At 41.6% G+C, this 14696-nt stretch overlaps 1 protein-coding gene across 4 annotated transcripts in view; it reads right to left on the bottom strand.

Moving 5' to 3' along the window:
- Positions 1-2622: 2622 nt before the first annotated feature.
- RASEF (RAS and EF-hand domain containing) overlaps positions 2623-14696 on the bottom strand; it is a 59347-nt gene continuing 47273 nt past the window's right edge. For 3 of the 4 annotated variants that reach the window (XM_036330728.1, XM_036330726.1, XM_036330727.1), the window contains 4 exons: positions 14181-14295; positions 9969-10088; positions 7459-7535; positions 2623-3808 (listed from right to left, as the gene is read on the bottom strand). In XM_036330728.1, coding sequence (XP_036186621.1) covers positions 3703-3808; positions 7459-7535; positions 9969-10088; positions 14181-14295 — 418 coding nt within the window. In that variant the 3' untranslated portion in view covers positions 2623-3702. Of the gene's footprint in view, positions 3809-7458; positions 7536-9239; positions 9457-9968; positions 10089-14180; positions 14296-14696 lie in introns of all 4 variants that reach the window. The other variant, XR_004971252.1, reaches the window with a different exon arrangement.

Here is a 14696-nt window from a genome sequence, read left to right as displayed (position 1 = left end):
GCACTGTTTCATGTAGGCACTGCCTAGAATTAAAATTACTTCAGGGATGCCTGCAGCATAGTTAAAGGAAACACCTCAAAGACCAAAGGAAGCCTGCTTTATTCAATTTACAATGCAGAATATATTTGTAGTTCCTTAGACATTTGCATGGCTATAAAAATTACACTTTATGGTATAATTATTAATGGCTTGAAGAGAAATAAAACAGTATAAACCACGTATGGCTGATACCATGAAAATGTAAACCATATAAATCAAAATCATAAAACAATTATTCAATACTCAGAGGCCTACTTAATATATACATATGAAATTTCTTTCACACACATACAATAAAAGCCCACAAACAAAAGATCACTTTTGTAAACTGATCACTGTACAAATATGAAAATAAATCTTTATCTTTAACCTCAATTTTATCTTCAGTGAGAGGGCTGTGAGACTGGAGTTTATGCAAATCACATCATTTTGTATTAAATAATCAAGTGTCACAGATGTTATACAAAGCAGCAAGTGGAAAAAATAAATTATGAAAATGCATGAGGCTAAAAGTGAACAGTAAAAAATGTCTCCTTACCAAACATTCTTTTCTATAATGAAATTAAAATATTAGCCCATGTGTCAGAATACATAAAAAAAGGAACATAGTATAATAGCGATTTTTAAAACTCTCAAAGGCAAAATTCATACAAGATGAGTTACTTGCATAGAACTATGCAAATGTATCTAATTAAGTTTAAGTTAAAAACATGAAATACAGTCTTGTGCCACACGCAAGAACAGACCAAAAAATATGACTGTAGTCCCATAAGATCATAAGGGATTATAAGCAAAGAAGTTTGATGGCAATGTTGAAAGAACAGGCTGGACCCACTTGGATGTTGATTTTACTGCTAGCTTTGGGTGGTTTAAATAGGTGGGGAGGCTCAGCATGCTGTCCATTTGCCCACACATGCGCGCACAACACACACACACACACACACACTCTCACACTCTTGTGCACAAACTTAACTTCCCTCCCATTTCTCTTTTTCTTCCCTCCCAGTCAGCAGTCCAGTTGCATGTCTCCCTTCCCCCACCACCCCCCACCCCCGCGGGGCATATCTCCCTCTCTCTCTCTCTCTCTCTCTCTCTCTCTCTCTCCTCTCCCTTTTACTATTTCTCCTCTCAAGCTTTATCTCTCAGGGTCTCTTTCGACCTCCACTCTCCCTTTCTCTCCTCTTCTTTCCTTCCCTCTCTGCCTTCCTAACCTTCCCTCCTCCTGATGTCTATTCTCCCTCCACAGCCCTCCCTGACTCAGTTCCCCACTGGTGCACCTGGGCACACATATTTTATCTTTTGTGACATATTTTTACTGTACCTTTTATCTTTAGATGTGTCTAAATACACAAACCCTTATCAAAACATTTATCCGTGTTGGAACAGTTAAATATGACTGATTTGTCTATCAAAGGTGCCTATGTAATCTAGGCAATTTGGGTGCACTGGCCATGCACTTGAGAATAAAGACCCAGGTAACACTTCTGTATCAAAGGGGTATTCGCATGTACAGACGGTAAGACAAACAGAGAGACACTGTGGTGAAAAATAATGGCCACATGGTAACGTGAACTAACACAGTTTTGTGCAGCTGCACCAAACACCTAGACGTGAGTTTCACGTGACTGGCATACATGTCAGGTCCGTGCTAAACTGGTCTCCACAGACGGCACCCAGGCAGGCAATGCATACCCTTCATCTCACTGTGTCCCCAAAATAAGCACCACTTCTTCCATGTGCAGTTTTACAGTTCCCCACAAGCAAGGCATTTTTTGGTTAGAAACATAAACTTTTTTGGGGGGGGGTGGGGGGACCAACAAAAACATGAAAGAGGAAACAGGAATCCATGGTGGAGTTGCTATAAGGAGACCAACTAACTTTACAGGAAAAAAACAAGAGGTTATCAACAGAGAGGAAGTGTGCTTTCAAAAGCTAAACGATGCTGTAGCCACTTATAATCTGTGTGTGCTACGTACCGGGTCAATTTTCATCAAATAAATATGAAGATTGGGGATTTAAGGTTTGATCATAAAAATCATAAATAGGAGAAAAATAGCTACAATAAATTAATTCAACAAAAAGGGATGTTTCAGCTTACATATAACAGCTATTATTTAAGTTTTTCAGCAAACTACTTGGGGCCTGGACCTGCATGAACCAGGGTAAGCTCAGATCTCCAGTTGGGAATAACTTAATTGGTTCAGGCCACTGAAAACCAAAAACCAAAAACCAGGCTTCGCTGACCCACCTCAGAGTCAGGTGTTGACTCCTTTGGCTCTTAGAGACCTTTCAGTGGGAAAGTGTGGGAGGTACCGCAGGTTCTAGGAGGGCAAGACCAACCAGCTCTTTGCTGAGGAAAATCACTAGTCACACTGAACAAAGGATCCCCACTCCTTTCCTAACCACACCTCCTCTCTTAGAGAGATGCTTTTCCAAGAACCACGCACAGCACTCCGTCCCATGCCCATTATTTAAGGAAGTGGATCCTGGCAGGGAGGGAGTGGAGGGATTTGCATTGTATTGGAGATCATGCTTTTAAATCGTGGGAAGATTTGAAATAAGCATGCATCTTTTCCCTTGGCAAAATGTTAAATGGTTCTAAGGACTAATGCATTTTTTAATGAGATATAATTCATGTACCATTACATTCACCCTTTGAAAGGATACAATTCAGTGACTTTTAGTATATTCCAAAAGTTATGCAACCATTAATTCCAAAACATTCTCATCATCCCAGAAAGATGTCACACACCCATTAGCAGTTTCTCACTCTTGGTTCCTGGCTGTCCCCAGCCCTGGCAGCCACGCACTGGTGAGCTGTGTGAGTGAACAGCGACAGCCTTCCTGGGCATTGTAATCTCAGTCCTAGGTGGCTTTCTATGTGTGTATTGGAATTTTTAACATCAAATTTAAAACAAGGACTTTGTAAGTATTCTGAGTTATAAAATACTCTCTTTTATATAGAACTATTTTTGTCACAAAAATGTTTTGTTTTACACATAGAAAAATAGATTTTTCTGTCTCCACCAAAGACTGAAAATTGCCTTTTTTCCCTCAATTAAATTCTGCTCTTATTTCAGAAGTGAGAAAAATCAATACTCCAATATTTTAAAAGTACAAACAACCAGAGTCTTTATTAACCATGGGCTATCACACTCTCCTTCTCACTTCTAAAAAAAAAAAAAAAAGTGCTACAGAATGTGAGAGGGCCAAGGCCACGCTGCCTTGTTCTACAGATGAGGACACAGAACTAACATGGGCTGGTGGCATGTCCACAACCACAAGCCTAGTTAACAGCAAAGCCAGACCCTTACCCTCTTTATCAGTACTCTAGTATTAAATATTAGAAGGAAATGCTGTCATAGGTTTTGTCAGCTCCTGCATGAATCTAATTATGCCCATGAGTTTCTTCTACAGCTTTGATCTGAGCAAAAAAAACATTTACACATTATCGTTTAAGACCCTGTAAGGACAAGACAAGTATATTTAACCAGGGAGCCCAAATTGTTCATGGGAGGGACCCACAGCAAGGTCCAGATCTCCCACATGTAACTCTCCATATGACAGTGTCTATAGGCTGCACCACGCCATGTGAGAAGCAAGTAAGTCACACACATTCTGTACTCCGGAAATGAAGACTTCACAAGGCAAGGTGTTTGGGGTTTAACCCTTGCAACAATTCTTCATATGGGATGACTGTTTGGAACTGCTCCCACTCAGGTTGGTAATGGACTTGCTGTCATCCTCATCAGTTCTTTTTTTCACTTCCCTGGAGAGAAAGAGAGAGAGAGAGGTAGAGGCAGAGGTAAAAGTAGAGGAGGTAGAGGGGGGATTACTGAGACACAAACCTCAACCACAGATGGCTCTGTGGAAATAAAAGCAGCACTGCTGAGCACTGCCATCCAGACACTGGTGTAAATGCTTTCTAGGTGTTGACTTATTTAATCATCACAAGAACCATATGGATTTGTTGTCCCCCTTGTTACACTGGATATATGAGGAGCTCCCTGAGGTCACACAGCAGGAGAGGTGGTTCAGCTGGGATTCACAGCATGCAGGCTGGCTCCAACTCCAGCATTCTGAGCACCAGGCTGCAGACTCACACATGCACACACTCATTCATATATAGGTGCATACACATGTTTACACACACATGCACACTCACACATGCACACTCACACATGCATACAAAGACCACACATGCACACTCACACATGCACACACTCATGCATATATAGGTGCACACACATGTGTACACATATGCACACTCACACATGCATGCACAGACCACACATGTACACACATGTGCACATTCACACATGTATGCACAGGTGCATACACATGTGTATGCATACACGCACAGTCACACATGCATGCACAGACCCACATGCACAGGTATATACATATGTGTGCACACACAGACTCCTCTCGCTCTCTTCTGTGGTTTCACATGCTTTAGTCTGCCACACGCACAGCCTACTACTTACTATCCTAGACCAGGCTCCCACCTCTGGCTGATACTTGCTAACATTAACAAGAAGCAATGATGACTTTGTAACCATTCTTTAATTATACATGATCATGGAAGTAACAATGGATGGTTAAAATCCAGGGGAAAAAATCTTCCTTTTATAGCTTCCTAAATTTCTTTTAGAATTAACAGACAGTGTGGGTGTCCTAGCATCTCAATAGAAAAATTGTGAAATTGCATTTCTAAGAGAAACTTTTCCTGGGATTGAGAGTTTTTCTAAGAGCAAGCAAAGTAGATCAGGGTGTCACATTTCTGGCCTCCCTCCCAAAAGGAATCCTTCAGATGGTGCACATCCAGAAACCCATCTCCTTCAATTTCATGACATGATGCGGTGTGGAAGGCACCATGCTGGGAGTTATGAGATGTAAATTGAGGACGTATATGTTTTGCATTTTACACAACATTCTAAAGGCTGTAAAACTTTTTAAATATTCATTTAACCTGGGGAGACTATACCATTTCCATTTAAGACTTAGGCACTTTGACAAGCAACTTTGAAGATGGAGTATAAAGCCAATTATAGTCTTTACACATTTTCTTTCTTTATAATGTTCATACATAGCACACTGCTGATAACTAAATTTTAGAGACCTTAAACCAGGCCATATGCAATACAAACAATAAGAAACTCAATGATAAGCGATTCACAAGTGCCCTCGTTATTGCAATGCTGTGCACACAGGTGTTTTACATAAACCCAAGCTTGTGTGGAAGCTGCACCATAAACAGCGGCAGAAGCAAATGGGGAAGGCCGGTTACAGCCTCTCCCATCTTTATGATATAATAAAGAAAATCGATCCAGCACTCTGGGTGTGACCACGGCAATTTGAAGCAATTTAACTTTAATATGACCCTATGAGACAATTCAGCATTACAGAGCGATTATACTATTCAGGGGAGTATAGATGATTGTATATACAATCAGACTGTTGGATCTATATGGGGCCTGGGAGTTCATTTCCTTCAGCCCCACCCTCATTTTATAGATTAGAGAAGCCTACAGGGTGATAGGGAACTGTTCAAGACTTTACAGCTATTCAGGGGTAGATATAAGGCTCGACTTTGAGCCTCCTGACACCACAATCCTCCAACATGCCGGGCAGCAGCCCACAGCCATGCACAGGGCCTGCTCAGCAGGCCCCTTTCCTGCTCAGACAGAGCAGCAATTAAGCACCACACTGCCTAAGGCTAGGACAGCACTGAGCCCCTGCCTAGCTTTGGGCCCAATCCTGCGCTAAAGCAGCAGTCGCCAACCTTTTGGACCTCACAGACCACCGGTTGGTGACCGCTGCTCTAAAGACCTGCAGGCCCTTCCTACCCCCATCTGCCTCCCTGGGCACACACCATCAACTGCATCCAGGAAGTCTCATGTACATTTTAATGAAACACCAATACAACCATCTGAGAAAAAGAAAAGGGAACACCCACCAATTCAACAAGTAATCCATCTTTAGTTCATTTCATTAATTTTTCCCCCTTCCTCATTTACTAACTATATCCTGTTTGAACAAAATAGCTGTGCACCCAAAGATGCATGGAATCCATTATTTCACCTAATTTCTGAAGGTTTCATTTTGGCTCTAGACAAATGTGATATTAGCCCATAATTCGCCTACTAAGCAAAGGCAAAAAAAAAAAAAAATGTTAATTCACTTGACTTTATGTTTAAATATTTGTTTGCCTTTTATTTTCTACCTGTTCTAGGTTGTATTCAAAGTTAGCACTGTTTTTGCTTTAAATAAAAATGATTTCCAGATTTCCAGTGTGGTGGGGCAGGTGGTTCTCTCTCTTGGATTAATGTCAAAGGAGATAATGTTCAAAGACTCTGAGTTGAAGCTCAGAGGCATCTTTCAGGCCCTGCCACAAACCAATTCTAAGTAGATCATTCAAGGTCCTGGGGGCCCTTTCCTGATTTTCCCAGGCCACAGTCTCCCCAGGGCCCCAGGCCAAGCCTTCTATTAATAGAATTCTATTCTAAGAAGCACTATACACAAGTCACTAATACAAAAGCAGAATTTAAAACACTGCAAGGTATTTTAAATGCCAATATGTACTAGCAGAAGAGGCCAATTATCTTACTAAAGTCAAGATTCTTGTAAAACCTCACAAGTGATCAGTAAAAGCACTATATACCTAAAATTACATTTTTGCTGTGTCAGCAATTAAAGATCATTGGCCTGGATTTTGTTAACACATACTTTTATTTTTTTTCTTTCTTTGTTTTTCTTTTTAATATTTAATCCCTTTAGGCCAGTAAAGAAGCATCTTTTCATTTGTGGCAGAAAAGATAAACATAACATACCATGTTGTTATTTCCTAAGAATACTCTAAGGATTAAAACACATTTATATCCAAGTTCCTCAATAATGAAACATTCTAATCTACATTCCAAAATGTTATTAACACCATTGCCTTAGCTAAATAATTACTTGCGTAATAAATAAAGTGCTTCCAACTGGCATATACACAATTTGTTTTACTGAGGTTTTCTTTCCTTTACCCTGGAAAATGTCATAATACTTATATTCATAATAGTTTATTTTAAACACTATTATATTTATAATAGTGTTTAAAATCTGGTTCCTATAAATAATTCGTACAAGTCAACTATTAGCTTTGTGGTGACATTATGCAAAAACATCAATGACACCTCAGATGCACCTGCTTTGTTTGGCAGTAAAGGCATGCTTGCCAATGTTCACAGTGATTGTGCAGCATTACCAGTTTTTATAATATCTACATCTAATTGTTTCTCTAACCCCTACTGAAAGACAAGACAGTGTTTTCCAATGTAGAGTCATGCCATGGTCAAGAGGTTTGACATGAGAACCAACTACATGAAAACTCAAGTCTACATCCAGTTTTCCAAATAAGAGACAAAACTTTACCGGGCAAGATGGAGGACAGCTTCCACTATATTCGAACCATCTTTGGCACTTGTTTCACAGAATAATGCCCCATAGTTCTGTGGAAAAGAAACAGACACTATTAAACAAAGCCTTTGTTTAGGTTTCCTGAAAGTTTAGCTTATAATTAATAAACAAGATAAAAATATTTTCCTGTTGAGTACACTGAGTGAGTAGTAGCTAAGAAGTTTGATTCAGAGTTTCAATAATTAAAAATAAATGACTAGTTTGAACCTCATTATTCTAGAAATAGTTCCTAGACATAGTAGTTTTCAGTTTGCATTTTTAAAAACCACAATACAAAATTTCATGTTTTAAGATACTTATTTCCAATAGTTGCACACATGCTACCCAATGTTTGCTATCGAATCATTTGAGAGCGATAAAAAATGATCACTTACACTCAGGAATGGAAAGTCCATCAAAAGTATGTCTGCTTTTGGCCAGCAGCTAACGCATGTCCCCTTTTACACTATCCTTTCCTATCAAGATTCAGCAGCCTGCATGTGGCTAAACCAATGGACACTTTCTAGTCCTTTATTATTCAACCTTCCAGAGGGCATGTGTGTGATCACTGATCCTATCACTCTCCTGCTTCCAACCCCTCAATGCTTCCCTTCCAGTCAACTCATGTTCAAATGCTTTACAACGGCCGACAGGACCTCGCTCGTATGTGGCCTCAGCCAGCCTCCCAGCCTTACCTGCCACCATTCTCTCTCACTCACGATGCTCTAGTTACCCTGGCCTTCCCTCATTTCCCCAATGCTCCAAATGCCCCCCCATCTCAGGGCCTTAGCACCTGCCGTTCCCATTGCCTAGGTTACCCCTACACCCACCCACCCTCTTCCCCAGACTGACTCCTACCTACCTTTGTACCTTGCACCTTAGGTAATCCTCCCTTGAAGTTAAGATTGTTTCCTAACCCTGAAAAGGCCCTGTTAGGTCTTCCCGTTATAAAACCTCAGAGCCATCTGTATTCTTCCTGCATAGCACTGATCACAATTGTGACTGATAAAGTTACTTTTGTGTGTCTTTATCTAACAAGCAGGAGACAGTTTCCCTTAGGAAAGGAGAATATCATGTGCTGTGGGTCTGGGTGTGGGTCACACAGTCCTGTGGGGGGTGAAGGGAGGGTGTGAGGGCTGCTCTGGAACAGGGAGAGAGAGAGGGCTCAAACAGTGGGGAAACCCCACTGTGGGACCTTTGCCCACAAGCCCCCAGATCCATAGAAAAATCTATTAAAAAATCTCAAAATGAATGGATTCCTAGTAGAAATGGGTAGTGCTGCTGCTGGGTTCTATAGTTATGATGATATGGGGTGAGGCAGAGAATGCCTTTCAGGAAACAGGAGGGTATACGTGACCAGATCATAAGTAAGCAAACCTTGGAAACTGAGAAAGCATGGGGCGGAAATAACACTGGTCAGGGGACAGAAATGATGGGATCTCTAAAGTGGCATGTGAGGTCTCTAGAGTCTGACATGGGATTACATGCGTTTAATGTCTGTCTCCCCCAGACAATAAACTACAGGAGGACAAGGACCGTCTTTTTTGTTCTCTGTTCTTTGCTCAGCACACAATGAAGTGCTTGCCACATGGTAGACACAGTTAAATACGTTTTGCATGAATCTCTTCTGTATTCATTGCCTAGTTTTGATGCTTATCATATTTGGTTCACAGTTCCAAAATTTAAAACAAGCATGATCTCCCAACTCAGAATAGTGAAATTCAAACTTCTTTTTAAAGTGCACATGGATTTGCTACCAAGAAGCCTTTCATGGTGCTGACGACAGACAACGATGATAGCAGTGTCCCATGAGACTGCGAAGGTGGTGAACTCCGCATCTGATCAAGGAGCATCTGATTCCTTGTAGGGTAGGACAAGTCATAAGGGGGCCACGAAGCATTCTGACACAGTGATAATAATGGGATGGTAAACACTGCCCACAGTAGTCATTTCGACAGGAGTAAGCTCCATCCTCTACAACAAATGTAAAACCAAAAATAATTCTAGACTGTTCCAACTAAACACAACCTTACAGGGGGAAACATACACAGCACAAAAGTCTTCCTATTCTCTTCCCACCAGGTGACGCATTGCACCATCTTCTGCCCCTTGGCATAGTAACCCTCTGGAACCAAGCCCATCTTTTCAAAATAGGACACCCGTTCCTTTTCCTTTAGCTGGAGGCAAGGACTAGAGAAGGATTCCAAGAACTGGGTGCGAGTGAGGAGGAAGACGTGATCATTCTGGCTCCGCTTTATCAATGATAGGCAGTGGGAGGAAAGGATCAAGTGATCGATTTACATCTATAAGGGTTTTAATCCTTGGGGCAATTATGTGAATTCATAATGTGGGGGGACATTGAGAGTTCTTCCTGTATAAGGACAGGAGCCCCATCAAACAGGGTGCAGGCTCATCAAAGAACCGCTTAAGCAAAGGTGGACAAAAGCAAAAAACCCCTTCCAACCCGGACCCGCTCTCACTCTTACCATGGCCAGCTTTTCTCCAAAGTACGCTGGGACGCACTTCTCTCCCTCTGCAGCAGCAGACTCACGAAGGTCAGCCTTGTTTCCCACCAACATGATAGGGATACTCTCGGTGGCTGCATCCTACCACAAGGAAAAGGAAAAAAGTGTGCACACATCAAACACTGGACACGTGAGGACAATGACGACAGCAGCCGCCGTGTCCAGAAGCCCCTGTGTGCCACATGATGGATCAACACTATCTTTAAATCCCCATATCTCTAAAAAGAGCTAAGCACTTTCCCGTTGCCAGGTGAGGACACTGACATTCAAAGGTTTTAAACAGGAACTTGTAAGGGCCTGGGCCAGGGTCTAAATTGACTGTGTCCCCCTTCCTGCTACACAAACCAATATAAACTCAAGAAGCATGACCTCATCATTTCCTACAACTTCCACTCTGCACAGCAGTGATTACACGTCAACTTCATTATCCCAGATACAAAACATGTAAGTAAATCCCTCAGCTACTATGGGACCAAAATGGAATTTGAAAGTTCTGCACTCACTGCTCTCTGGTTTACAATGAAAGCAAAGTAAGAAGGTCCTAGAAGTCAACATTTTTCCTATGAGGAGTCAGTTACCACTCTACTCAAAGTAACAGCTTCTCAGGTTACTGCTTCCAAAACAGCCCATGCCAGCTGTCACACCGCCCCACATTCTCAGTGGAGCTGGGGTGGAAGGGCAGATGTGAGAGGCAGAGCTGAGTTTGAGACCCCTCCCCTCCCACCTCCTGGCCACTCACTGGCTGTGTGAAATCAGGCCAGTCTTTTCATGTTTTTGCCTCAATATCCCTATGTGTCCAATAAAGAAGTTAATTAAAGGCACATCCCATCTCATGAGCCTATAATAAGAATAAGAGAATATAACCTGCATCGCACAGGAAAATGGGTTTCTGGTTTCTAAACAGGAGAAGCGGCAGCCCTGGCTAAGGCATTACTCTTTGCAGTCCCTAAGGACACTCAGGTGCTCATTCCGTTTGGTGCCGTACCCGACACAGGATCAAGAAATAAGCCTAAAACATAATGAAGGTATCTTTGACTTCCCTTCTCTTCACACTCCTTGCCTCTAACTGAAGGCACCACCTGGGTGTGGTAAGGGCAGAGGAGAGAGGGAGTCAAAGGCCCTCTCTAAACCTATCCCACCCATCCACTAGTGCAGTGATGGCGAACCTATGACACGCGTGTCAGAGGTGACACGCGAACTCATTTTTGGGGTTGATTTTTCTTTGTTAAATGGCATTTAAATATATAAAATAAATATCAAAAATATAAGTCTTTGTTTTACTATGATTGCAAATATCAAAACATTTCTATATGTGACACGGCACCAGAGTTAAGTTAGGGTTTTTTCAAAATGCTGACACACCGAGCTCAAAAGGTTCGCCATCACTGACCTAGTGTGTTAATTAATTGTGTTCTTTGACACACTTCTAGGGACCTAAGGGATGTCATTGGGAAGCCATTAAGCAAATATTCTCTTAAGTTAGCTAAGAATCCAGCGTCTAAATGACTTCCCCAAATCACACAGGTAAATATCTCCTTCAAGTCTTGACTCAAAGAACACCTTCTCGGGAGGCCAGGGCCACATTAATGAAAACTGCATCCCGCTACCTCACCAGGAGGCCCTTCACCCTGCCTTCTTTTCTACTATAACGTTTATCACTTTCCATCATTCTACTTATTTTATTCACTTATGTTTGTTTCTTGTTATGTCTCTCTTCCTAAAGTACAAGCTCCATAAGGATAGGGCTCTTTATTAACAGATATATCCCAACAGAGGAGGTAACCCCAAAATATTTTTGAATGTGTAAAAGTCAGGATGAAATCTCATGTCTCAACTGTCTCCATTCAACTTTTACACAAACATTCAATCAATAAATTATTCATGACAGATAAGTAAAATGGGCATAATTTTATTTTACCCATCATTTTATAACAGTTTGTAACCTAGTGCTTTACAATTAGTGTATTAATTATTAATTCAGAGGGCCTACTCACCACTGACATTCTACTTCCTCTCAATCCTCTGCTCTATCACACAATTAGTTATTTATACAGTGGCCATATAAATGGTCCCTGCAGAATTTCCTCAAATTGGAAAGGGTGAGCCATGGCTAAGGTTCATCGCGCCCATTATTTTTCTAAGATGAAAGTTAAATGCCAAGTGGACTCCAATTCTTTCTCTATAACAAATTCAATAATTCATCTTGAATACAGTTTTCTTACTCTTCGAACCCTGTGAAAGGTGCTACCAGCAGCTGAAAAGGTCACTTACCCTGTACGGGTTGTTCAGCAAATTAGGGCAGCGGCACACACTACAGCTGGTTGCTAAGGGCCCCTTCAGGGCCGTGGCTGGCCCTGCCTTTATACTTCCTTTTCTTGAGCATAATCCAAAGATTTAAAATGAAAACTAGTTCCAACAATTTCAACAAGTTCTGCTGTAATTTTAACTACCCATGTGTATGAGTTAGTTGGAATTTTCCATTATTCTCTGGGCTCACTGCTTTGTCCCAGCGAGGTCCACTTGAGTACATGCCTCTCCTTCATGAGCTGACTACACTTCCGATTCCTTTCTGGACTTCAAAAGCTTCTTCTCACCCTGATGCTTTATCAAGGGAGCAACCATATTGAATCAGAAGGTCCCATTCAAGCCCCCATTCCAACCCTACCCACTATATAACTACCAGCCAGTGCCACGTACTTCCTATGCCTCAGGTTTCTCATAGTAAGTGCAAATAATACTATGTTTCCTCCTTTCTCAGATATGTTACTGAGATGAATATAACATGGAAAATTTTTATGAAATAAAATTATTATATAAATGTCTACACATTTCACTGTATTTAAAATTTTAAGTTATGATATTTCAGTAGGACAATATGCACATTTATTTATCACTGGTTTACCGCCAATTACAATGTCACTTCTCATATCACTTTTTTTGTACAGGGTATGAAATAGGCCCAAATGAAGAATTCAGAAACAAACTGGAGATCAGACAAGAATAAGTTCTCTGTTTAGCTACCTCTGCACTTAATGCCTGTTAAAAATTATAGATAATAGACCTACTTGAAAAATTGTATTAGCCATTAGTTTCGGGTATGTTTCTTAAGTAAGTATGCTAAACCAAAGCTTAAACTATTGTTTTATGTTGATTAATAACTGTTGGCAGCACTCTAACTATGGCCAAATAATTTCCCACTTTTAAAAATTGTTTACCATGAAACCAAAGGAAATGAAAGCTCCTCAGTTCAAAAGAAAGCACAAATAGTACCACACATGTTAAAAATTCCAACTGGTTTTTCAATGGTTCCTTGGGATGTGTAAAGACCCAAATCACTACGGGAATAAGGGAGAAAACACAGTTGCGATAGAATGAGGGCCTCGTACCTGCTCATACCAGGTGCTGTCTCACCTGTGTGTCTAGTACACATGGAAGCACCTGTACTCATCCAACCATGCTACACACCCAGACCCTGTACACACCCAGTCATGCTACACACCCAGCCTCTGTACACACCTAACATGCTACCCACCCACCCAGCTCTGTACACATCCAACCATGCTACACACCCAGCCCTGTAATATCCAACCATGCTACACACCCACCCCAGCAGCTTCGTTTGTAAGAGCTGCTGCTTCCCAGGTGACCTGCATTTCCATTTGCTTCTGATTTTATCTGTAAGAAAACCCAGAAGTGCCCTGGCCAGTTTGGCTCAGTGGATAGAGCGTCGGCCTGTGGACTGAAGGGTCCCAGGTTCGATTCCAGTCAAGGGCATGTACCTTGGTTGCGGTCACATCCCCAGTGGGGGGTGTGCGGGAGGCAGCTGATTGATGTTCCTCTCTCATAGATGTTTCTGGCTCTCTATCCCTCTCCTTTCCTCTCTATACAAAATCAATAAAATATATTTTAAAAAAAAAAAGAAAACCCAGAAGTTTTATTCCCAGAAGCTCCTTTAGTTGTGTCCTTGGCCTTGCAGGAACTTGCACAGCTACTGAGAGAGAGCAATTCTGCCGAGTGCCCCTGGGAACTCTGCCTCCAACATCCCCTTCTCTGTCACAGCTTGGATCAATGGGTTCTCATCACATTCCTTTCAATGAGGAAGAGAACCAGCATTTTCCAGCATGGCCTATAGCTCCCCAGGCAATTTCCTGTCTCTCTGCTTTGATTTCTTACCTCAATCATATCCACCCATTCTCGTACGTTAAGAAAGCTTTTCTCACACGTGACATCATACAACAGCAAGACTCCATCTGCTCTTCTGAAGTAGGACTTGGCAATACTTCTGAATCTGGGTAAGAGAGAAGCACTTACAGCACGGATCTAATCAGTCTGTTTGCTGCTGCTCCATTCTTTGTCGCTTCTGTGCTCACTCACCTTTTTCTCATCTTCTCTAATAAGCCCCAAGTGAAAAAATCTGAGGGCAATGTATCACTGTAAAAGTCATCTCTGAGGCCCAGACTGACCCAGTGACAGATAACAGGATGAGAATCTGGGCTACTGATTTTAAAAAGCCAATCATCTGTTCCACCAAACAACCCCAAGAATGTCTACAAACCCCAAAACATAACCAGGACAAGGATGACACTGTAATTTCTGAAAGTTCCAGCCTCAGCTAAAACCTACCAAAACCCATGAGTAGGACATAGAGAAGGGTGGAAGGAGACACACATTAGAGAAAATGGTCTTCCA

The sequence above is a fragment of the Myotis myotis genome, unplaced genomic scaffold (genome assembly GCF_014108235.1).
Source record: "Myotis myotis isolate mMyoMyo1 unplaced genomic scaffold, mMyoMyo1.p scaffold_m19_p_12, whole genome shotgun sequence".
Taxonomy (NCBI): Eukaryota; Metazoa; Chordata; class Mammalia; order Chiroptera; family Vespertilionidae; genus Myotis; species Myotis myotis.
Note: the sequence above shows the minus strand (reverse complement) of the source record. Positions and strands in the feature narration are given on the sequence as shown.